The 27052-nt window shown below is 30.1% G+C and overlaps 1 protein-coding gene across 2 annotated transcripts in view; it reads right to left on the reverse strand.

Annotated features, from left to right (window-relative positions):
* Positions 1-4770: 4770 nt before the first annotated feature.
* Positions 4771-27052, reverse strand: part of LOC118189307 (bestrophin-4-like) — a 40849-nt gene continuing 18567 nt past the window's right edge. For both annotated transcript variants that reach the window (XM_085825523.1, XM_085825524.1), the window contains exons 4-10: positions 26291-26457; positions 20781-20935; positions 20092-20169; positions 17985-18137; positions 12633-12713; positions 8676-8827; positions 4771-8443 (exon numbers count right to left, since the gene is read on the reverse strand). In XM_085825523.1, coding sequence (XP_085681649.1) covers positions 7693-8443; positions 8676-8827; positions 12633-12713; positions 17985-18137; positions 20092-20169; positions 20781-20935; positions 26291-26457 — 1537 coding nt within the window. In that variant the 3' untranslated portion in view covers positions 4771-7692. The remainder of the gene's footprint in view (positions 8444-8675; positions 8828-12632; positions 12714-17984; positions 18138-20091; positions 20170-20780; positions 20936-26290; positions 26458-27052) is intronic.

Consider the following 27052-nt stretch of genomic DNA (forward strand, 5'->3'; position numbering starts at 1 on the left):
CTTGTCGACATGTCGGTGACGCGCGCCCCGCCCACTGGGTTAGTCTATCTCTTAAAAGGTCCATATCATGCACCCGATTACGTCACAATAGGGTTTCCATAACATTCAACTACTCAGGATACCATAAATGAAACAACAACTTAGCGATAAATCAAACAACTTCGCCATAATACAAAGGGTACCTTCTCTACCCTCTCTTCAGTTAAAAGTATACTAAGAAAACTAATTCTTTAATTACCGTCTAGTAAAAAAAAAAAATAATAATAATAATAAAATCATTACTAAAACACATATTGAGGCCTTTTTGATATCTTAACAGTTTGAAATCAAATGAAAACTTTAAAAAAAAATGAAATACTTTAAAGAAAGTACAGCATCAGAGCCTTATCATCAGATTTTAATATCTGAAATTAATCTCATAACTGCTTCTCCTAAACATTCTTATTACTTTCCAAATACTTATTTATGCAATATGTGCCTCATTACTGGCAAGTGCCTGATTCACCAAAAACGGTATGGCTCTGTGTTGTACAGATTCATTTAGATTAAATTAACAATTTTTTGAAAGTATGTATTGTAAAATATATTTTTATATTATTTAAATTAAATAAAAAACTGAATCATGTTTATATTAAAGGAGGATAGCAAGAATGCCTATATCTCATTGTTACCTCATCTTAACAACAAAACACATTTTCTAAATCCCCATCTTTGCTTTGAAAAATCGTATTGAAATAATTCCAAATGCCCTGATTTCATTGTATGTTTGCAGAAATTTATGGATAGCAAAGAATCTTCATTGTTTTTTCTTGCCCTCTATAAAGTTCATGCATCTCTGGTATTTTTTTCGTCGATAATCGCTTCATTCTTAATAATAATTTTTTAATTTATCTTCAATTATTATACATCAATTATTACTGCTTTCATTCAAGTCGCAATTGACGCAAATGAAATGCGCATCAAAGAAATGCTATTATTAAATAAAGTTTTGTGTTCTTAATTTGCCCCCCCCCTTTTTTGTGTGTGTGTGTTTTTATGCATTCTCTTCTTATCTTATGTTTGGAATTTAAAATATCTTTAAATGCACTTCTCTCCCCCCCCGCATTACCCATATGACGTATAAAGTAAGTTTCAACAAAATAGGTTTACCAGAACGAGCTTGATATAGGTATAAATAGGGTAACTTTAAAACCACCCTGTATGTGTGCGGAAATTTAAGGAATATATTTGTTAAATATAATTTCATTTCTTGATCTGCCCACACAGGAAAAAATATCCCTGTATTGTGCGAAAGAATAGTTGAAAGGCGCTTTTCTGAATTCGCAGGCAGGACCAAAGTGCAGCTTAGTCAGTATTTGATTGCAGTAAGAATGAAATATGATTTGTGCACAAAAGTGTTAGAACCTGTATAAAAGTTATATTGTAATTTGTTATCAGCAGATATATATTTGAATACATATCTAACTGCAATTAAATGTTAAGCTGAAGCTGCGACGAGCATTGCAAAATTAATTTAACAAATGGCCAGTCTTTCCTTTAGCCTGTGTTTATTGTATAGTGGAAATTTCCAACAGTAGATAAAATATTAGCTACTGGCACACACTGTTGCTGTAGTGTCAGAAATGCAAATAAATAAGTAAAAAAAACATAAAATACCATAAATATATAAAAATCCTTAAAATTCCTTGTTAACCTTTGACTTCATTTTATTTTCCCTTAAATTTCTTAACATCTGATGAAATTTTTTAATTTTTTTATGAGGAGATGGGGAAGGAGTGTCCACATTTGAGTCGAGTGTCCCTCCCAGTCACGCAATCAAGCCATCTCTCAATATACCCATTATTCAAATAAGAAGAGAAACATGCTACTATAAAATTTATAACAATCCTCCTCTATTATGTGAAGATTTAGCTTCAATGGCTATCAAATGCTGTTTAAAATTATAGTTACTTTAAATGCTCAAACATTTGCTGCCATCTATCAGTGCAATCAGTAACTTCTGAAATTAATAGTATCATAATGTGGCGCCACCTAGACATAGAATATAGACGTTCTTTGACCTAGAGGCTTATATATTTATATGAAGCTCATTGTATGTTTAAAACTAGACAAAAGAAAAAAAAAGCTTAATAGCAAAATTTTAATAAACTTCATTGATTTCCTCTCCAATGGCCGAGTAGTTAATACCACTGAACGTTAAGAGTTTGATCCCAAGCGAAAGGGTAGGCTCCATGGTTAGTTTTCCCATGTGCAACATGAATACAAGCCTGTTCCCCTTAGAAAGTTTCCACAAAGTATTGCTCCACCTGTGTGCTTGCTCTATTCAAATAACACAGCCTAACGTAGACGACGTGATTATACACAAGTCCCTTTTCTTCATTAGCAAAAATACAAGTTTTACTCTATAAACCAATCTCTAGTTTTGCTGTCCTTAAATGAGTAAAATTTTGCCTTCGAAATCAACAATTTTATTCAATAGCTATGCCTTAACGATGCAAAATTTTCAAAAACTGTAATTCTTGTTAGAAGTTTCTAAACAGTTGTTTCTCATTTCTTAAATTATTTGTGTAAGTTTTATAATATCTACAAAGATGTGTCTAAATTCGTATTACAAGTATGAAAGTTCATCAAGGCAAAGCAACAGGTCATCATTTCAAGGAATGCTATCGTACTTTGAAAAGTACAATAGCATTCCTTGAAAAAAAAAAAAAAAGAGTGAAGACCAATACATGTATTGCATATATACCTCTTTTTAACATATTCCTGCAAATTCTCTTGACATTTCACCTATGGACTATTGTGCTTTTTGTCTCTTGAAAAGAGTTCTTTCTAAACAATGAACTAAAAATTACTTTAAAAAAAATTGGATCAAATATTTAAAAAATACTTTTTACATTTTAAACATTTATTAGACAGCCACAAAATGATTCTGAAATTACATAACTGCCTTCTGTATAATTAATAAATAACTATTATTTAAATTTTAATAATTTTATATTAAATATTCTTAACATTCACATCAAAATTATTAATAGACCAGGGCACTGTACTTTATTCCTATTCATAGTGGATGACCAGAATGAGAAACAGACTCATCTCTGACAAAGATGAGTGTGTCATTCAGTAGCTGCAGAATACTATTTTAACAGCACAGTTTCATCAATGCTGTACAACTAGGTTTCACACTTAGCTTATTTAATATGATTTAATCGAAATTTAAATACTCTTTATTTTCCATATTGTTTAATATTTTAATAAGATATTTTGCAGTGACTGTTATGAAAATTGAAAATGAGGTTAAAATAATTAGATAACTTTAAATTACAGTGCGATAAGCAGAATTCTAGAAGCAGAAAATAAAATTGTTTAGAAATCTGCAGAGCTATTTCTCTTATATATACATATTTTTAGAGTAATTCAAGATCATTTACTACCACATATCAGTTTCAAATCCTTTCTTCTTCCCCTCTTTAGAACTGACGAGTATGTTATTAATATAATCTATATTACATGCTCTTCTGTATGTTTACTTTAATTACTTACTTACATTGTTTTAATCTGTTTAGTATTAGAAATACATATAATTTGTAAAGATTTTGTGCATATCAAAGCAGACAGACTTTCCTAAGTGTTCTACAAAGAGGTTAAATTTACAGTAAAAGCTTTAAACTGTTTTACTCAAGAACCACTGAACAAAAAATTTTCAATATGGATCAATTACAGACATGTTATAGAATGTAAAACAATGAATAAAAATATTTAGTGCCCCCATTCTATCAACACCCAAGACAAGATTTGTCCTCCTGTGTCATACAAGGGAGGAAATTAATCATACATTTTGATAATTGGCAGTCTATCTATTGTAATGTGCCTGTGTTCTAAAATGCAATGAAAAATCTTTAGTATTTTTCAAATACATTCATTTGTAGGTCACTTTCAAATATTTTCAGTCACAGGTAATAAAAAACTACTTTTTCAGCTCATTTTTGGATTTTCCATACATATGCACAAATCATGCTGTAATCTTTTGCATAAATATGTTCTTTTAAATAAATGAAGTCAAAAAATACTGCTTTATAAATAAAGCAAATTTGGGATATTATATTATTATTAAACATAGCACCACTTTTCTAACCTGGAATTCCTCATGTACTTGGAAAACACTAAAGATTGTAATTCATCTAAAACAAACTGCTTTCTACCTTGCAGACTGCTGAAAAGAATGTTACTTTTGCTTAATCTCTCTATTGAAATATTAGGTTACAATTTGGCAGTAAAGCATAACAAGCTATTTGTGTCATATTGTGCATACTTCCTTAAAATATATTTATAATTGAATTTTAACATATATCATCTATATATTAGAATTAAATTATAGAAAGTAATTTCCTCTTTTAAATGTTAAACTGTTAAAACAATTTTAAACCATGTTAAACTTTTATATTTTATTTTCCTATAAAGTTTTTTCTATAAAAAAATCATATGTAAAACCTCTATCATTTGATTCAATTCTCTGTTATTAAAGAAACATTAAATAAATATTTCATGTTTCATGACATAAGCCTAATACTTAATTAAGGAACACTTCTGTGAACATTGCATGAATAGGATCATAGAATACTCGATGGGCTAAATGCAGCACAAAATTCTTAGAGAACATGATCTATTAAAAGTTATAGTGCTTTGTCATGAAATATGAATGAATCATCATGGTAACATACTTTGAATTCATAATTATATGTATATAATTGAGAGCAATGTAAAAAAGAATTAGAATCACAAAACATTTATTATTACAGAAAGCAAGAATTTGCACATATTTCAAAGCACAGGAAAATGCACTAATATACATACATTTAAAAATAGCATAAGAATGTGCTTTGACTAATAGATACTCAACAATAAAAATGACAGGAAAAATTTCTACACCACCGAAAATGCATATAATCCATTCAGTAAATTCATCACAGTATCATTTAACCAATTATTATAACAGGGTGTGGAGAAATATGTAAAATGAATGCATGAGACCCAATAATTCAATACTAACAGCAGCTAAATTTTGTACCGTTTTACACAATGCTCCCAAAGACTCTGCATTATAAAACTATACTTATAGAAGAATAAATACTGAGTACTGATAGCAGTTCAACTAAAATTTAGTTAGCTTTTAGAATTATATACAAAATCTCTTTATATATATTCAGTTATTTTTCCTAAAGATAGCATTTTGATTAAAAAGGTATTAATAAAAGAATACTAAAGACTTTTCAATAAAAAATGAAAAGAAATACCATATAAAATATCTAAAATATAAATAATCTCATGAATGTTATATATCACATAAGTGCTTTTGAAACATTAAGAAACAATGATGCATAATTATGTATATAAGTTTAATATATTATCCAAGTACTTTAAGGAGTACTTGACATAAGAACACATATATGAAACAGCATAAGTTTGGAAAAAGTACACAATCCAACAAAAACCTTTGTCCGGTTTTTGATAAGTACGTTTGAAGCTTAAAAATGCATAATAATACTTAAGTAAATAAAAAATATATGCCACACCCTGCATAGAATAAGCATGAAATACTAAACTTTTCATCACAAAATACTCACTAGAATTACATTAATACCTATGGATTATCACAGACCAATACACTCATATGTATTATCATAAAATGTATGGAAAGTTAAAAAAAAAGCTTACTATCATAACATATAATACTGTCATATAACTGAATAATGCTTTTATATCTCAAAATTGTTCCACCTCTGGATTCCCAACAATACTGCTCAGTAATTACTGAGTGAATGGACGCAATATAAGTAGGAAATCTCAGTACTAATTCAAAAATGTTCAAGATGGGGGGAAAAATTATCCTGCCATAAGAAGAAATATTTACAACATTAAATAGCTACATAAATGAAAAATTCATAATATGTACATAAAATATATTACTTCAGCTGCAAAGATTTTTTTATAGGAACAGCTAGGAATCAAGAGGCCCCCCCCCCAAATGATAATAAATCACAAAATTTATTTTAAAATTCAATTTAATATGTGGTCTTAGTTCTAATCCTTTTATGTCCCACACATAAAAAAAAAAAAAAAAAAAAAAAAAAAAAAAAAAAAAAGTTCTTCTTCATACATTAACCCTGGTCCCTCTAATCACATTTTCATTATTTCTCAAATAAAAGAAAGCTTAATTTAAAGACTACAGAGATTGTATTTTTGTTGCTCAGATAAATCTATTTAAAGCACATTCGATGGAATAGAAAATTTCTGGAGCAAAATATAAAAATAGCAGATAAATCTTTCAATTATCTTTTCAAAAAGTTTTAAAATCTTCCTAAAAATTTCCCACCTCATACGGTCTTGGACAAGTCACTGAATTCCTCTATTTTCAGGGTATAGAAATATATATTTAAAAATGCAGATAAAAGTACTAGTTACAGCATATTACACTGAGAATAACATTGATGAATACTACTGGACTGTACAAAACTAAGATGTTTTACACAGGAATCAGAACTCTAATAAGAGTTAGTAAATTGGGGAGAAAATACCAGTGCTAGGCAAATCATACCTTGGTACAAGGTAGTAAATTAAAATGGCCAATAAATGGTACAATAAAAGGGAACTGTACCTAAATAATACAAAAACACAGAATCAAAATTTCTTTCTCTTTCATTTTTTAAATAAAGACTACTTTTGTACTAATGTTTTAGACTAATAAAGAAAAAAAAATAAAGGCAGTAAATTTTTTAATTTAATTTTTATAATTATTAATAAGGTCACTATATACTAACTGGATGACAAATAAGTGGCAGATTTGCTTTGTAAAAAAGCAGAGAAATTTTAAAAAATATATAAGTCAGTAAAAATTGTAGAGCATATCTAAAGCACGTATGTTTTAACATTAACAATGCTTAATGCTGGTATGCAAAGGTATAGCACTCAACAGTAAAGATATTAATGCACAATAGTAAGTGAGAAAGGGGGTATATCTGAAAAATTGGCAAATTGCATTCTACATTTATAGCTAAAACTTCAAATCAATGTATTACTTTATTTTTCTCCCACGAATATATATATATATATATAATCTATATTAGTTTATAAAATTTTTAATAATAAATTATTACTTTTTCATATTCCTTTTTTTAACTAGTACAGTGCAAAGCGGATTTCCATAACAGAAAAAAAAAAGCCATTATTATATATATATAATCAATTTGCCAATATCAGAAGAGAAACAGGATATACATGTAATCTATTCACTAACCTGAAACTTAACTAGTCTATTATAAGAAGTATGAATATAAGTATTTCAAATAAAAATCTATTAATCTAAAAAACATTAATATCCAATACCTACTGAAAGTTTGATATAACTACATAAACATTGTTTATGTAACAATGGTTTTACTTCTAAGAAAAATAAAAAAAAGTGCATTGAATTTTTAACACATAACATAAATGCATATATAAGTTACATAATTCCTAATAACAGAAAAACTGAACTGTTAAAAAAAAGAGAGCAATTCAAATTTTAATGCAGAAAATCAGAAGTAAAGAATATGCATAATGTTTGAACTCAGATAAAAAGGGGGAAAAAAAGAAATTAAATTTACACCAGCAATAAAGCATGTGAGCACCGATAGTAACTATGCCACTCTGAATTTACTTTGGATGTTTTAACAGCTCAGCATAACTGCTAACTGTGCTTTGATTGCTATCAATGTATGGTGCCAGACTTTCTTGAGATGAATTTGGTTCAAAAGGAGAACGTTCTGTTTCATTTGGGGAAACAGATACCGGTGGGTCTGCAGCTGGCTCTGATAAATCAACAGTGACCTCTTTCAAAGCACTGTTAGCATTATTAACAATATCATGACGGCGATTATATTCTATGATTGTTGCTGGCGTGGCATGACCTGAATCAATTGGGCTGGAATCTGGAGGGATGTCCAATATTATATGTCGCAAATCATCACGTTGCTCCATGTGGATGGGTGTTCCAGCACGAGTTGGGATAAGAGGCTCTCCAATTTCTCGATGGTTATCCAAGGTTTGATCATGCAAGCTGTCGGCAATAGAGCTAGTGATTGATCTGCGATTAGGTGTTTTGAGAGTAAAACCAGAAAAAATGCTGCCTTCTTTCTTTGGTGTACCTGCCACATTTTCTGTGCTGGATCCGATTATCATATTAAGAAGTTTGGTGCCAGGAAAATTCTCTAGAAATCTTAAACCCGACTGAGAAGTGCTATCACTATTATCACCATTCAAATTCACTTTGCTGCCAGCAACTGATCGAAATGCCGGTGACAACTCATTGGTGGGACTTTGTGGTGGGCTGTTGTAATTATTATCATCATTATCTTCTTCCATTATAGTTTCCATAGGCAAAAACTCTGATTCCTCAGGATCAATACTGAAATATTCACAAATATGATGTAGATATGTAATCACATAATATTTTTTTAAGTTATAAATATAATATAACTCATTAGAATTAATATATAACCTTAAATAATTATTAAAAATTTTACTGTTACCAAAAGCTTAAAAAAAGGATCCCTAAATTATTAAAAATTCATCTCAAGGCTTAAATTTTAACTTGCTGGATTATAACATAAATAAATCATAAATAGCCACAAACTTACTCTAAATTGACAGCAGATCCAAGATGTGGCTGAGTCCGTAACATAAACGATGATTTTGTATAGGGAAGTTGAGGTTCAATTTCATCCCAATACATATCTTTAACCAAACGAGGATGCTTTTGATGCATTTCATCAACAATCATAAAAGAAACCTACACAAAAGAACAAAGAAAATGTTTATATTTCCAGGAAAATTCTACAAAAATACTGTAAATTAAAAATAAGCAACAATAAAAGATTAAAAAAAAAACCTACTAATATTCAATGAAAAGCTCAGAGATCTCTTAAACAGAGAAGTAAATTGAATTTTGGATTTCATTTTTTACAAAGTAAAACTCATAATGAAGAAAACATACAATAATGGAAAATACTATTAAATAAAAAATAATTAATGAGAAAGATTACAGGATCATAAATTTGGTCTGGAGAAAATTATGGCCAGATTTTGTCACAGGCAGATATTTTGAGGGATTATATTATGCCTCTAAATAAAATTTTGGAAATCAAAAATAAATCATGGAGGAGTCACTAGAGGATCATAAAAATGAATACAATAGAAAAAAAAATGTAATACCTTCAGAATTAAAAAAAAAAAAAAAAAAAAAGAGGGGGGGAAAGAAAAGAAAAGAAAAAAGGGGAGATGTAGTGAATAAAGTGGTTTCAGAGGAAGAGGCATAAAGAAATGATGAGCCTAGTTCTTTAATCTGTGATAGTTTGTGTAAAATGGGGTATACTGAAAACTTTTAACAAAATGATATCATCCTGATAAAATAGCAGCAAATTACTGCAAAGCATTTTCAATGACAATGCCATGTCTTACTTCCAGATTGTTTTAAACCCAGACAACAAATCACATGGTACAAATTTTGAATAAAACAGAGGCTCAGTGTGCATACCTCAAGCAGAGTTGAATGAAACTAAAAGATAAACCACAGATGTATAAAAAAATTGTTGAAGGGAGCTTCTCATTCAAGCATTGCTTCTCTACCATTTTCCATTTATACTGTCCGCTATTCCTCAGACAGATATGGTAAAATTTAACTTTCCTCTTTTTTTTTTTTTTTTTAATCTCTTAAATGCCATGCTTATATTTGTTTTTGTTTTAATGATTTCCGTTAAGGGTTATAAATTTCTGCAAAAAGTACCATTATACATTTTAAGTAAATGTTCATTAGTGATCCAGAAATGGATTAATTAATCTGGCATCAATTATTGTGAGAAAATAGATCTGGTGTATGAACATTTCAGATAACTTTAGGGACAGGACAAAATATTGGGACATTTGTCACTGGGCATTAGGATTTGAAAAAAGGATTACTTGCTACCAGATTGGAACAAACTTCTGTAATCTCTTAGCCAGCATGCAGAAATATTTTACTGAAAGTTTAATTATGTTACATTTTTCACAGAAAATGGACGAAAAGGAAGAGAGAGTGTGTGTATACGTATGCATGCATTTTCCTTGCATTATGGGGAAACAGTGGCATGCAGAGCCACCAAATTTTGAACACACATAATCCTCCTCAACATGCACACCTCAAAAACCTGAATTTTAAATATCTTTACTTATTTCATATTTGGGGCGAATTCAGTGAACTTCTGAATAAAAACTCAGCAATTTCATTGTGTTATGTTGTCACTAGATAAAGTGTAAGATACCGGGTTTTAACAAAAGTTTCCCACCACCGTAAATATTGTCTGCGCAAACAGTTCCCATTGGCGTGTATAATCCTATTTTGTCAAATGATGTTTGGCATTTGAAAGAAAGAGACTTGCTTTAGAACACTGTGTTTTGAAATTAGTAAAAAAATATAGTTATATCATTAAGTACAACGTGTCTGAAATGGAACTATCATGCTACCAGATTAGAACCATTATTTACTTCTGGTTCTGTTGCTAAAGTAAGTCAGCTAAAGAATGTCACCAAATCATGTGTACAATTTTAGGTCTAATTTTGTATCATGTGATGCTATGAAGGTATGGTACCATTAAGTACAAGGTGTCTGAAATGGAACTATCATACTACTAGATTAGAACCATCCTTTATTTCCAGTTCTTTTCCAAAGTCAGCTAAAGAACGACATCAAATCATGTGTATAGCTTTAGGTACTAATTTTGTATCATATGACACTGTGAAGGTTTAGTACCGAAAGTTCAGAAACAAGGATTATGACATTGAAGAAGCAAAGTGCTCTGGCATGCCTGCAAGAACCTGTGGAATAAGATCAGTATGCAAAGGAGTTCTACATTAGTGCCATGCTCATTTGTTGGACAATGAATCACATAAACTTAACATACAAGTTCAATCACTGGGTGCTGCATGAACTGACTCAAGCAGAAAAGGATAGATGTGTTTGGGTCTGCACTAATCTGCTTGAATATCAACACAAGAACAAAATTCTGGACCGGATGATTCCCTTGGGCTGGAAAGTGGATTTACTTCAACAACAAAAGTCAAAATAGGGTTCGTTTGTGCCAGGTGAGCCCGTCGGCAGCATCGCAAAGCGCAATTTGACTAGCTAAAAGATCATGCTTTGTATCTGGTGGAAGTGCAGTGGTATCATCCACAAAAAGTATCTGGAAAAAGGTAAAACCCTCGACAGTAGGGTGTACAGTGAGATGAAAGTAAGTGTTGACGCTGCTATCAAAGAAAAATGAACTGCGTTCCCATGCGAATAGGTAATGTTCCATCAAGATAATGCATGTGTCTGCATTCACCAGCTGGACTTTGTACAGACTTGAATGGGATCTTTTGTCAGACACCCACCATACAGCCCTGACATCGCTCCTTCAAACTTCTACCTTTTTTCACCTCTGCAGCTACATCTTGCTGGTGCTTTCTTCCATTCTGCATGAGACGTACGAAATGAGGTTAATTTGTTTTGACTCACCACCACAAGTTTCTGGGCTGAAGGTTTTGAAAAACTACCAAAACATTGACAGAGAATCATTTGGATGATGGTTACTACTTGCAATAAAGGTACTACTTTCATGTATTTTTTTTCTAAATTTATTAAAAACAGTTTTTAGTGGGAAACTTTCGTTACAACCAGATATTTACATTTCAAATTTAATCAGAAAATTCAGCAATATGAAAGATGTGTGCTTAGAAAACTTGGCAAAGCACAATATATTTCTCTTTTGAACTTAATCACACTGTAGGAAGATGGTTGCACTTTCAGCCACCAAAATTTGAACCAGCTCACGTGCACCTTAAAGGCTGAATTTTGAAATTTTCATTTCATATTTTGCGTAAATTTGAGGAACTTTTGATTATAAACTCAGCGGAAAATCTTTATATTGCCACTTGGCAAAAGAATAAGATATTGATTTTTCAAATTGAATCAGAAAACTCAGTGATTTAAAAGAAATGTTCTGCCACTCAGCAAAATGCAATATATTTAGTTTTTTAATTTAATAAAAAACTCAGATATTTAAAATAGCTAGATAATATTTAGTTCCCCCCCCCAAATAAAATTATTGTTACTAATTAAGAAACTAGGATTTAAAAGCAATAGATGAAGATTCATTTAAATTATTAATAATTACTGGCTGAACCTGAGAAATTACATTAGCTGAATTTATTCAAATCATTCACTATAGTTTTCTTTTTTATAATAACTATTTTAGGCAGCTGGCCATGTAAGAGACTAGAAAATATTAAATATATCTTTCTGGAATCAAAATAAATATTAATTTTCAAATAGAATAATGATATAGTCCTGCTTATATAAGGCATGTAGTATTTTGGGAAAAAAGTATTCTCTGCATTTAAAAAGTTAAATACAGAAGTCAGCATACACTTTTTTTATATTTCTTTAATAAACATAATACTAAAGCTAAAAAATCATGCATTGTTAAAAATATATATTATGAAATCTTTTAAAATGCAATAGAGTTTAAATGGTTCATTAGAGGAACAACAAGTACATTATTTCATACCCTTTGATTACTTACTTGCAAATTTCTATCAAGACACCAATTTAATTCGAAATCATCATCATCTTCCCCAAATGGATTAATCAATTGCTCAGCCACCTGTAGGGTAATCAAACAAATTACTTTTATATACAGAAGAAGATTAAATTTTAATTTAAGCAAACAAAAATTATCATTAAAAGAAAAAAAAAAAAGAAAAAAAAAGGAACACAGACTAATACTAATTTTAATATGTATTAATGAATTTCTTAATGAATTAGACTATTTTAAAAATTCTACCTGACTTGCCTTTTTACTAATAATTAGCTCTTAAAAATTGGAGTAAAAATGTTAACTTGATAAAAAAGATGAAAGATTATGGATATTCTAAATCATTAAAAAAGAAACATAACAATGAAAACATAATATCACTAAATTCAAATTCTCTGCAATCAAACTGTGTAATTTAACACAAAAAATGTTTAAGTATAAAAATGTCACAGAACCGAAATTTGAAGACAACATTATTTGACAAAATATAAAACATTTTTCTAAGATATAGTGTTCACATCTCGTCAAAATAGTCAAACCTCATACATTATATTTACTTCTATGATTTAGTCATAAATACCTGAAAAACAATTTATAAATATATGTTTTAACCTGAAAATTTCCTTTGGCTCATGAAATTTTTGCATAAATTCTATTAATTATTTACATTTAGATATATATATCTGTTCTAATTATGTATTTTAAGAATTTCTAGGCTAATAAAAGTTTTTAAATGAAAAAAAAAAAAAAAAAACCCTCTAGTCTAGCAATTTAAAAATGTTTTTGATTTCTTTTCTGAATCAATAATACTTCAATTATGAAAGATACACATTACCAACATTATATAAAATACTCTCTGGACCACTCCTGAGACTGATCAATATTTCAAGCAAACAGCATGTTTTATATTTAGCATTGAATATAAAATTTTTGCATTTCATGGATACCACAGTCAATATAATGTATGCATTAAATACAAAATTTAAAAAACAGTTCAGTGCAAGGAAATAATAAAGAAGAAAATGTATCAACACTCAAATATTTTATTCTTGTCATATATAAAGCAGTAAAATTTCATGACCACTTTAAATAAAAATTAAATAATCAATGACACTGACAGCAATGAAGTTTTATTCACAAAATACAAATAACATAATCACCCAATTAAAAATTTAATACGATCAATATATTGAATTCCTGTATCTAACACAACCCAAAGTAGTAACATACATTTATTATTCAAATCTTTAACCTCAAATTTCTTATCATCCTTTTTTAAAATCACAGTAAAGAAGAATATAAATCTAGCATCACTGTTGATCAATAATTTTTGGTTGCTTCTCTTATTATTCGAAGCAAAGGCTCAAATACTGAGAAAGTCCTATGATTAAATAGTAAGTATCATTCTGTATGACACCTTGTACTAAATAGTTGTTTATAATATTATGTATAAATATGTACTTGCTGTATATAATATTAAAATTTTAAATGCTGAGCATTGAAATTTAATGAAAAATGCAACTGCAACTAACAAATGCCAATAAAAAGCTTCTTGTAACTTTAAAACTGAAATTATCTTAATACAGTACAAAGTCCAAAATCCAGACATCCATTATCCAGAATGATCTAAAATCCAGACCTCAAAGGCACAAATATTTTTTTTTTATATATGCTTTACACATGCGCATTTTATTTTCCCTTCCATAATAAAACATGTGGAAATTTTCACTTAAAAATTCCGATTCTTAATTTCACTTAGGCACTAAATAAAATACATCGTTATGGAAAAACAATCATGTAAGCATAAATTTGTGAGATTAATAATTTGGCTCCATAGCTGAGTATCTGCTTGGCATACATCTCAAACCGAAATATTCACTTATTTTATATCCCTGACGCCGACCTGGCGAGTCATTATTTATTACATTTTGCTTTCATCATCACATATTTATCAATACATGACAGCTTCAGTAATAACTCATACAGTGATGTCTAAACTTTTTTTTATATTAGTAATTGAATAACAAGAGTATGGTCACTTTTTATGCTAATATTATGCTTGGCAATGATTATAGATTTTTAAATGCTCTAAGAAATGTTGACGAGGAAAAATTCAATGAAAATTTCTTTTCATATGCTAAAAATAGATTTTTGTTAATGAAACTCATAGGCCAAAAGGTTACATTTAGTGCTATTTTAATTAAGAATAACTGATATATTATTCATCATAAACCCAGAAGCGGCGGCAGAATATGTCAGTATCAGACGGCAGGATTTAGGGAAGACGAAATTTTTGGAATTTGCAGAAAATTAGCGGCAAAATTAAGGGATGAGAAGTTTTTTATGATATAGGGAAAGCACTGGGATCCAAAGTTTAGGTGCGGTGAAAATTTAGAACTTAGGAAGGTGCTTTGTAGCAGAATTTAGGACCCACAGAGACTGCGCCAGGCGGTATCTAACGTCGGCCCTAGATAAAGCCTTAAATATATGTGGGAGTTTATTTATTCAGGACTCAGACTAGTTTTAAGCATGTGCAAGAAATAAACGTAGGTATAGTAAATAACTATATACGTATAGTAAATAACAATTCAGGCTTAATTCAATACGCAATAGGAGCAAGACAAGACTTAGCGAAACAACTTGGCTTTCATCACCAATCTTGTGATACACAGCCAATAATGTATAACGGACGCTATTAAGCTAGGCTAAAATCACCTTTACTGTTTCTAAGGCAGTTAATGTAGCAGACTACACTGCTCCCTAATCTTCTAATTTGATCCAGCTTATTATTTTTGCAGACTGTTTTTCCAAGTCTGGAGCTGCAAAAGATCTACAAAGCAAAACCATGTATCGATGTACATTAACCCATAACAGGGAAGGTCAAATATTGAGACGTAACCGGGCACGTGTGGTCACAGAGAACGCGTCTCGTTATGATTTAAATAAGAAGATTTATTCCAAATATTAAAATTTTATTTTACCCATATGTTCTATAAACATTTATCTTCAAACAGAAATATATATATATATATATATATATATATTACAAAGAAATCAATCAACACAAGGAACGTCTTTTATGCAACATGAACTTTTTTTTACGAAAAACCACTTGCAAGTGTAAATTATGCAAAACAAACCAGAATATCTATTATTTTTATGACTAATAATTATTTTCCATTAATTTACCATATGATAGATATATTCAGATGAGAAATATAAATATTGTACGTAACATAAAAAAAAATTGACAATGCCTTAACTATCTATTTGTAATATCATTGTGTTCTTGCAAAAAATATCAATTTACTCAGCATATTTTTGTGCACATTCGTGACATAATTTTTGTGTACATACCAAACAAACTGGCGTTTTACAACTTACGAAAAATATGAAGGTTTCAGTTCTTTCTTTTTTTCTAATATTTCATTTGTGAAAAGGAGTTCCCAAACACTTTTAGGATCCGTATTTTCACCCAATTTTCAATATGCTTTTAATCCTGGAAGATGAACTATATTATACACAGGAGTTCTCACATTTTGTTGAGGTTAAATAGATGGCCACTTGAAACGGTTTCTCCCATAATAATATTTTGTAGATGAAATGGCTTCAGTCTCTGGTTTAGTGATTCATTGTTAGATTCAGAAAGTTCTGATATCATGGAATGTGACTTTTCATTTGCAAAATCTTCTTGGCATTCATCTCCGTCGCTAAATTCACTTCCTACTTCATCAAGAATTCTTTGCAGCTCCTTCTGCATAATGCGAATCAGAAGAATATATGCTATTTCTCGGACCGAGTCTCAGAGCCGTGTTTCCACCTGGGACAGAAATCGTAACACTGAGAGGGAGGTGCCTCTCTCAGACAAAGGACTAGAATTTCACAATGAAGCAGGTGCAAAAAATGTTATACCGCACCTCTCCAGTTATGGATTACACAAAAAATGGGTAAAGTGCAGAATCGCCCTTTTATTTGTTTGGTGCTTTTTACAAGAGTAAGAAGAATTGGATTTTGTCAATTTTGTTTGTCTTAAATAAAACTAGGTCAATGTGTACATGGATAAAGTCAAGGGAGTGCGCTGATGTGTACGTGGATACCGAGTATGCGCAATTCTTAAAAACGTGCTAAGCAGTGGGTGATTCAGCACATTCCCCCCAAAATTGGAATTGCTGCAAAAAATGAATAAAGGCATATTCGTCTCAAAATTATGCGAGGAGTATGGCATTGGAAAGTCAACTGTATACGACATAAGAAAAAGGAACTTTTTGAGTTTCTTGTGGAAGCAACTTAAACAACTTACATTGAAAGAAATTTTAATAAAGTAAACAAATAAATATTAAGCTATTTTTTGTAAATTTGATACCCTTTAGATCATAATTGTTCTTTATTTCATAAATTACGATTTCATATTTTTAATTGTATAATTTCTACATGCCATCTTACCAGATTTAAATTTATGATCTAATACCCGGAAAAATCCCAAATCCGTAATCACCGAAGACCCGATGAGTCCAGATTTCGGACTTTCTACTGTATTCCCATAATAAATTAATGATATATTAGTAGAAACTATTATCAAAACATTTGTCAGAATTTGTAAATATTTGAAATTTTTAAAAAATTCTCTTCCTAATTTCTCCTATTTGAAAAACATTACTCAATTAATGGTTTAATGATGAAATAATAAAAAAACATTAATCATTATCAAAATTAATTTAACACGTTGACTGCCACGCGCATTTGGCGTGGTTTGCCCATGAAACCAACTTAAAATTTTTATTATGCTATGTATATATGTTTTTTATTATGCTATGTATATATGTTTTTATTATGCGATGTATTATGTTGAAATAGTATCTACAGAAGATAATATGCGTTATATAATCGTGCTTATGGCATTTTTCGTGGTGGTAGTTACCGGTGACCCCCAAGGCGCTTTGTGATTTATAATTTAAATTTTTACGATTTATTATTTTTCAAACCATTATAGTAACAATGGTGCCATTTAATAATTTATCAGTATCAATATTTACTCTAATTATGTATTTTACTATTGGTCATGTCGCCGGTCACCCACGGCACTGTAGCCAAGTTGAGTGCCGTTCACCTGTGACCCCCATGGCAGTCAACATGTTAAAACAAAACCAAATAAATTACAGAATTTGGAATATTTAAAGCTACATTTTATATGTAGTAAATCACGTCAGAATAGTTTATCATGAAGTATAACACGAGGGAAAGAAATATGTCCATTCATCCTTTAAAAATCTAAAATCTTAAGAAACAATATATTTCAACAAACAAACAAAAAATATTATATATAAAGAGAAGTAACATTACCTTCAGCCAACCCATGTAGAAAAAGAACTGCAAGATAGTAAAGATTGGAATATATAAATCCACCTCATGCCCAGGATATCCTTTTAGTGGATCTAAGTACTGCCTCCCCATAACTGTTGCTAAGAAATACGTGTAAATTGCCAGAGTTACAACCTACAAAAATTTCAATTAGCATTTTAATCCACTGGTTTTATACATAAAATTTATACCTATATTAACTATATACTCATGCAAGGTTCTTTTAAAGAATATTATACTTTTACCCCCCCCCCCCCCCGAAAATAAAGAGAGAAAGAAAGAAAGAAATCAAACTGCAATTTTCTCTTTCAAATGATTTATTCAAAGCGGTAAATAATTTCATCTTCCAACACTTGTTAATTAACAGCTGTTTTAAATTTTTTTTAAAAAAATCCTTACATAAGAAGTAGCACAGAATCACAAATAAGGTAATCTTTTGATTCACAAGAATATGTAACAGAAATTTCTTCATTCAAATTTAATTCAAAATTTTGATGATAATACAAGTTTTGAGAAATAATTTTTGTTTTAATTCTCACTAAAATTAAAATTTTCCTTTCTTTCTCAACAAGCAGACTAATTCTGAAATTTTATAAAGAAACTTAAATAGTTTGCACTTTCTGAAACTTCCACATAAAATTATGGGGTAGCTACAGACACTTAAAAATGATGCCTCACTTTAAATTATTCTTAAAATTTCAATATTGTTTTCCATTTTTATTCTTTTTTATACTTAAAAGCTCTAGAACAAGGTTTCTTAAACTGTGGGTTGCCAAAAATTTTAGCAGTTTCGATATTTCTTTAACTTATTTTAATAATTTTACAATTACCAAATATTTTTACACAATGTATCTGAAAATAGATAAGACAATACAGACAAAGAAAAAACGAAAACGTTTCGACGTATTTCTTTTATAATATAAACATACATTTTCCTTGCTTTGCATGTTACACTGTCATTTCCTCTGTTACTTATTTAAAATTGTAACACTGCTCTATGTCTTAAAATTTTTAAATTAGAAATTAAAGTGAATGACTTAAAACTGCAATAGTATATTACCGTACAGGTGAAAAAATTGACAGTTTCACTCACCCGTGAATCGGATTTGCATATTATTTATAGGGTCCCACAAAATTTTTGTAAATATTATGGGGTTCTGGGGGTTCCAAAAAAATCTCAGTGATAAAAAGGGGTCACAAATGAAAAAGGTTTAAGAAACCCAGCTCTAGAACATTAAACTGCACCTCTCTTTCTTTAAGAATGCCAGTCCGAAAAGGTCAGAAGATAAGTTATATTTTGTACAGCAGTGTAGTGTTGTTGTTATACATAAGGATACAAAAGAACATTTAAAACTAAGGCAGCTTCTGTAACTTTCTATTGCTTAAAATTACTATATATTCCTATTCCCTTTTCTTAAATCATGAGTGAAACAAACTCAAAAAAGTTCTTTGCATAAACTGGCCAGCTTTAACAAAAAATTAGCAGAGTTTGTGCTGCATTAAAAGTTACATTACACATTCTTCTAAATAAATTGCACTTAAGTTGTATGGGTACTGTCATTTATTTCAATAAAAATTGTTTACATACTGGAGATACAATATATGAAATAATTACATCAGCTACAAAAGAAAAATCCCTTATTAAATTTTTCAATTATAAAATTAAAAGAAAATGAATTGTTCTTTTTTTAACTTAAACTGCAAGATGAAATATGGGATACGTAATAAAAAATAAGATGCTATATAACAGATATTTCACACGGTTTTTAATTTACAGAGAGCAAGCTGTACTTTAGCCCATAATTCAGAACATATTTATTTGACATGCATTTCTCATTTAACACACCATTAGAAACAATTTTGATATTGAATATAAAATGCTGTTTAACTGTTGGTTTTAGAAACATGCAATTTTATGATGTAGCTTTATAATATACTATATTTAGTATAAATTTAAAATACATCAAGAAGAAAAGATGCATTTTGTAGTTGATGACAAAGGGTATCTTGGAAGATAACCTTGTCATATCTACGCATTAACATCCTGAACAGTTTTAGAAATAAGTATGAAATGTAAATATATAATTACCTGAGTATACACTAGAGGTATGCTAACCCAATCATAACTGAATAACATCCCACAATTTCCACGGAAAACATGCATTTCCTTCATGGAAAAAATTACTTTGTTAGTTAAATAAATAGCCAATAGCTACATACTTACAGATTTTTAAAAAGAAAAGAATGTAAATTTTAACATAAAAAGCAAAGTACATAAAAAATTATCCATTTTTAAAAGTAAATCAATTACATTGAGTTATAGAAACAGTTAGTTCACAGACAGAATATTTTAAAGTAATAAACAACTTAAATAATTAATTCGAGAACTTTAACTCAGCTAACATATTTTTAAAATGATACTAAACAAAGTGGCAATCATTCAGATAGGTATAAATTCAAATCCATTGTGAGAATATTTTACAGAACAATATAATTTCCCCAAAGAAATACTTACATTTCCAAAAAAATATTTCAGAGCTTGAGGCAGATTTCTAAATATCATGATAAAATTAAGTTTTATAATAAAAAAAATAAATTTTTTTCAGTACTTTAAAAAAAAAAAAAAAAAAAAAAAAAAATTTCTCATTCACGGCCTATCAAACTTCAACTTTTTTTTTTTTAAATATATCCTTCTGATTATAGTTTTTATCCATCTTTAAAAGTTATACAATTTAGAAATTAGAAATACTACATAATATTCAGAAAACTCTTTCTTACATCTAACAGTGCTTGTAACAAAACATCATCCTTAATGCGGCCTTCTTTTCTTGCTCTTGCAGCAAGAGCAGAAAACCACTGAGCTGGAACCCACCATTTCCCATGTGTCACTTGTATTTCATCATATACTCTTCTTTCTTCTTTTGTCATTAGTCCTAAAATATTCAAAAGAAAAATAAGAAACACATCATTTTTAAACCTACATAAAGAGAGGAAACTAGAATACATTTGGTCAATGGCAAAACATATATGTAAAGGAGATTTTCAGACAGTTATAGATTATGTCATTATTATAAATAGGATGAGGCACAGTGGCTAGTGCATCAGAAAGCAGCACTAAAGGTCTGGGATTTGATTTCCGGGCTCAGCAAGGCTATGCCATTATTACGAATAAGCACGTGAGGCCAAATGGTGCAGTAGCTAGTGCGTTGGTCAGCAGCACTACAGGTCTGGGGTTCGAAGCTGGGCTGGGCAAGCCTGACTTAGCATTTAAAATTTTGAATGGGTCGATAAAATGAGAGTACCAAGTTTTCTTGGAGACTGAACACTGGGGGTCCTATGACAAGCTGGCCACTTGCCCAGGGTATATATGCTCCTGCACTCAGGGGCCCACAGTCAAGAAAGCAGCTATCAGGGCACTGCAGGCCATGGCTGACTAAGGACTGTTCCACCACTGAATTCAGTTTAGTTTATTAATAAGCACAGCCAATTAAAACAGATGTTACACCTGCAGTAACTTATCACTATTATAATAATTTCAGTATTGTCCATCATATGAAATGACTATCAATATGAAAGTTGTTGGTGATCCTGCCATAGATGTAGCAATTATTGCTGCAGAATTCTGAAGGAACAGACACCTCTTCACTTAACAATCCCACATTACTCTATTTACTTATATAATAAACAAATAAAAATTGCAAATTTGCATATAAAAAAACTTGATGTATACACCATGACTTCTTTGTATGGAATATTAAATTATACGTATTTTTTCTGCATTTCATTTAAATTTATTTCCTCAAATTTCATTACAGATGTATTTCTCATTCAATTAATTCAATTTTCACTTTGCAACAAGGCAAAAATACATAAAAACCTCAAAATATCTTTATTAACCTTCCAGCATGCGTGCCTGGCAATTTTTTACAATATATGTTATTTTACAGTTTTTGGTATAAAAATGACAGAAATGGGTGAATATTGATAAATTTATCAAGAAATAAAATATTAACCTTATTATTGCAAAACACAAATGATGTCACATTAAAATGAAAGTAAATTTTTAAATACTTATATCAGTTATGTGGAAAGGCAATGAATGATGTATTTCATTAAAAATTTATTCTTTAAAAACTATATTTTAATATCCAAGCTAGTTTTAATATTCATCTGTCCTGTATTGTTGATTTATCACCGAATCGAAGACAACTTGTCAGAAATAAAAATCTCTTGTAGCTCATCACAGCTCTTGTTGTTCCAGTGCCATCACTTAAAAGCAATTCTTTTTTATTTGCATGCTGTCCTTTTTTTATTCCTATCATATATAACAATTCGCATCATGCCATCATTTCCACTTTTGAGGTAACAATTCAGTCTCTGTCTGAGTATTTGCCTTTTAGCAAACTTATATATTTATCTGTTCATTCTAAAATTTCATCAAGCATATTTATATCAATTATTTTCAAAAATGATCCTATTTCATTCTCTATATCCTTGGCATAGCATTTTAGGCCAGGTAACACTTTCACACTATTTATTTTATTCAACTTTGAGCAGTTTGGATACTTCATACTTCTGTTTTCGTCAATTTGAAGATTTATCCTTACTCACATCATCATCATTCATTTTTTCTACATCATTATCATCATCATCTGAAATTTATTGTTCAAATTCATTGCTGATATTAATTTATCACTATATTTTCCTCACTCAAATCATTATTGTTCTCACATCCAAAGGTTTCCTTGTCTTCTTTTTCTTCATCAGATAATTCTTGAAGAATGCGAGTAAAATCAGCTGGTTGCACATATTCTTTTTGCCATGAAAACTGATATAAGAAATATATGGTCGAATTTATACAAATTAAAATAATACACGTCAATTAATAAAACAAAATTACAAAATATTTCAAGAGAAAAATATGTTTCGAATTTTCACTCAGGACCATGCGCATGCCGTAACTTTTACACAGAAGCTGCCATGTAGCACTAAAGCCCAGTAAAAAAATGGCCATATATGTTCTTATTGGCACATTCCGTGATGTGGGGAAGAATTGAAAGGAGGAATAGAAATGACTTTCAGACGTCTCCGCTGAGATATGCAAAAAATACGCAGTAAAAACCGAATTTGTCGTAAACTTTGTGTATGACACACATGCTAGAAGGTTAAAAACTGAAAAATATAAAATATCAAATACAGTTAAAACAATTAGAAAAAATTTTACAATTATAATTAGAGTTAAACCTAATTTATATAAATTACCTTCTCTTTAAGCATCTTTTCTAACAATAAGAAACTTGTTTAAATATGCAAACCAGTGTTCCCACTAGTTTCTGCGTCATTCCCTAACTTTCAATGTTTCTACAATATACCTATGAGGTTTTACTTGATCTAGTAAAAGTTAGTATTCAAAACCCCTAACACACATGAAGTAAATTATCACCATGTCTGAAAGTAACTACAAAATCAGATAAAGATTTACATAAACTTCTCTATTTAAACTGAGCTTAGACTATAAAATAATGTTCTTATGCTAACGAAATCAGCTACAGCTTATGGTGATGTAATTAAACAGGAACGGTCTAATTCAAATTAAAAATATGGACTAGTCGTCCAAGACTACAAAATTTAATTTTAATCTAAGCTGGCTCAGAGACTCATTGTAACAAATTCAAATGTTGGCAGCAGTAATAGAAAACCAAATAATTAGAAATTATGAGACCTGGCAAGAACTAATGCAGCATGCAAGTGGAGGCCAGAAACATGCTCTGTAAAAACAAAAAAACCTCAGTTTAAAGACTATCTATCTAACATTCTGGTGAAGAAATGGAATAGAGAAGTTATAATAAAGGCTGAAATTATAAACGGCTGGATAATTTACATAATAATGACTGTACACATCCATGAAAAATTATTTTCTTTCTCATTATGCATTAATTTTTCCCCTTGATAAGTTTCCTTTTCATTTTAGAATTTTTGGATTCAATTAAAGATTTCTGCTAGTCTAAAAAACTACATGTATTTAGAATGTATATGTTCTAATTTTATTTCTTTAGTAACATGAATATTGAGAATAAATATGAAAAGATATATATGCTCAATACCAGTTACAGAGCCGGAGCAGCAGAACTTTCAGAATTTAGTGACGCACCTACCAACACTGGGAGCAGAATTTAGGGAGGCACCAGGCAGCAGAACTTAAAGACTAATAGAGACTGCACGTTGCGGAAAATGCTTAGTGCCAGCTCTGTGTGTGATGCACTGAGATACACAAGATGAATCTTTTAAATTGTTAGTTTTCAATTTCTTTATTAACAGAAAAATTCCCTTTTATAGATGCCTGTCCAAAAGAAAGATTAGAAGCACTTTTGATATGTTCCATGCTTGTATCAAGTGAAAAGAAGAGAAAATAAATGGAAGATAAACATGTTAAGAAAAGGAAAGATAGAAGTTAAATTCTTCTAGGATTAGAAGTTAAATACAGTACAAAGTCCGTAATTCGGACGTTCATAATCCGGAATGATCTATAATCCGGACCTCAAAGCCACAAACTTACACATGCGCGTTTAATGCGTGCATCTGCTACGCATGCGTGTAAAGCGTTTGCCCATGCGTGCTGAAGAAAGTGACAGAGAGGTTATTGAAAACGAAAAAAATTTCAATTGACAAGTTAGTCTGTATTCTCGACACAGCAATTACAGGACTTGAACAGTGGAACTTTGTAACTGAACAATAAATTATGTCTGTTTATAGAATTAAAGAGAAAGTATTAACACAAAAAAATGTAACAACTTAAACAACTTATATTGAAAGAAATGTTTAATAAAGTAAACAAATAAATATTAAGCTTTTTTTTTGTAAATTTTGATACCCTTTAGATCATAATTGCTCTTTATTTCATAAATTATGGTTTCATATTTTCAATTGTATAATTTCTGCATTTCATCTTACCAATTTTAAATTGATGATCTATAATCCGTAAAAACCTTTAATCCGAGATTGCCGAAGTCCCGATGAGTCCGGATTACAGATTTTGTACTGTAATCACAAAAGAACTTTACAACAAGTTTGCCTGAAACCGGTCAAAAGCAAGTCTTAAGCAGCAGCGGTAGCCATATCTCAACTACCAACCAGTATTTTGTCCTTGCACGCAGATCTAATGCTACGAAGGAACGGCAGATTGCATGCCATCCGTTAAAGGCAGAACACAAGAGGAAATGAGTGCAACTTTCCACTGAAGAATTAAATGAAGTGCACAAATGAATCCATCACGTCTGCTCTGGAGTTGGAGCAGCAGCCAAACCCTCAACCCGTACACAGCCAAACTCAATACTTCCTGAGAGGCTTTTGTACCAAGGTCTACCACCAAACAGAAAAAAAAAAAAACTGCCTGTGCAAACTTGGCACAGAACAGCCCCGAGTCAAACCGGTACAACCCGATTTCATGATTGACCAGAACAATTTCGAACTTCCATGCTTGAGTGAGAATCAAGATACAATGTGATGCATATTCTCATCAACAACATTATGTTTTCATTGTTCTTCTAAAAAGTAAGAAATTCATCACAAATGTCCTGTAAAATACATCCATTACTTGCTAATTCCATGAACACCTTTTTCAGTAATCTCCTAGAATCGTAGGTCTATAAATGATGCCGTCAAACCCTTCTAAACCTTCCAAAGTGGAATATACCCCTACCAATCCTAAAACAGTAAAAAAGTCTGAAAAATTAGTTTCAAACAAGAATCTAACATACATTCTGAGAATTCTGAAACAATTCTTAACTTAACAAAACTCTTACCATGAAAAATGTAAAGAAGACATTTAAAGGGGAAAAAAGTCAAAGATTTCACATTTTACATTATTTATATAATTTATATTATATTATATTAAAATTCAATTCATCAGTAATATCACAAAATATTTAAAAGAGAATATCTTTAGAATTTTCGATACACAGTCTCGTATGCTTGAGATAAAAATGTTTTTTTTTCATACAGTGTTGCCATTGCTTGCTTTGAAATCCTTGAGTTTGTTAATAAAAAATTATTTAATGTTTGACAAAATATGAAATAGATAATAAAAGAAAAAGAAGTGCAAAAACCATACATTTATTCATGCAGATTTTTATTATCAATAAAAGAGAATGAAAATTAAAGACTCAAAACAGTCTTTAACTATGCAAAAATATTTGCAAAGTAAGTGTAATTAAGAGATATAAAAAATAATGCTGATCAACTAATAATTAAATATACATTTTCAACTATGAAATATGTGTTAAACTTACCCGATTCCTGGACATGGTCCAAGGTAGGAAATCTTTTCTTAACAGATGTACTAACAGCTTGGAATGTTAAAACACTTAGAAGATTCAAGTAACGAGCAAGAGTTCTGCGGATAATTTTACCTCTTTCATCAGAACCATGAACATATGCAGCAATCAGCATACAAGGTCTGAAAACAAAATGAGATAACTTGTAGTAATGAGAAGAGAAAATATAACACTGTAACATTCATAAAAATTTCATTCCTTAAAAATGCAAAAGTAAAAAACTTTAAATTGGAATTAAAATATCTACCTTTTTTTAATGTACATTTCAATTTACTATCTCATCAACAATCCAGTATTTATGCTTAATAATCCATGAAACACAAATTCTGATTTAAATATTTATAAAATAAAACTCTCAGGTGTTCTGATGAATGTTTAGACATCAAACTCAAACTGTCTATAACAAATCATCAACAATTAAAGGTGACATTTGCAATAAAGAGCTGTATGAAAAATGGAAGGACATGACATGTTAAATAGGTTAACCATGCCAATTTGTTAAGTGTTTCTTAGGAAAATAAATGTCTAAACAGACTTTTGTTTGTCAAATATAAGATAATAGAACTCCATGGCATTGTACACAGCAGCAAAACCTCTCTTTCGACTCCAAACAAATTTCACTCTTTGAGAATAGATTTGTTCATATCTGCACACATTTACAAAGTCAGAACATGTCACATGTGTTTGTCTTTCTCATAACATAATGGGATTGTGGAG

Source organism: Stegodyphus dumicola, chromosome 10, assembly GCF_044657685.1.
Source record: "Stegodyphus dumicola isolate Sdum_Otavi_A_Nest chromosome 10, ASM4465768v1".
Classification (NCBI taxonomy): domain Eukaryota; kingdom Metazoa; phylum Arthropoda; class Arachnida; order Araneae; family Eresidae; genus Stegodyphus; species Stegodyphus dumicola.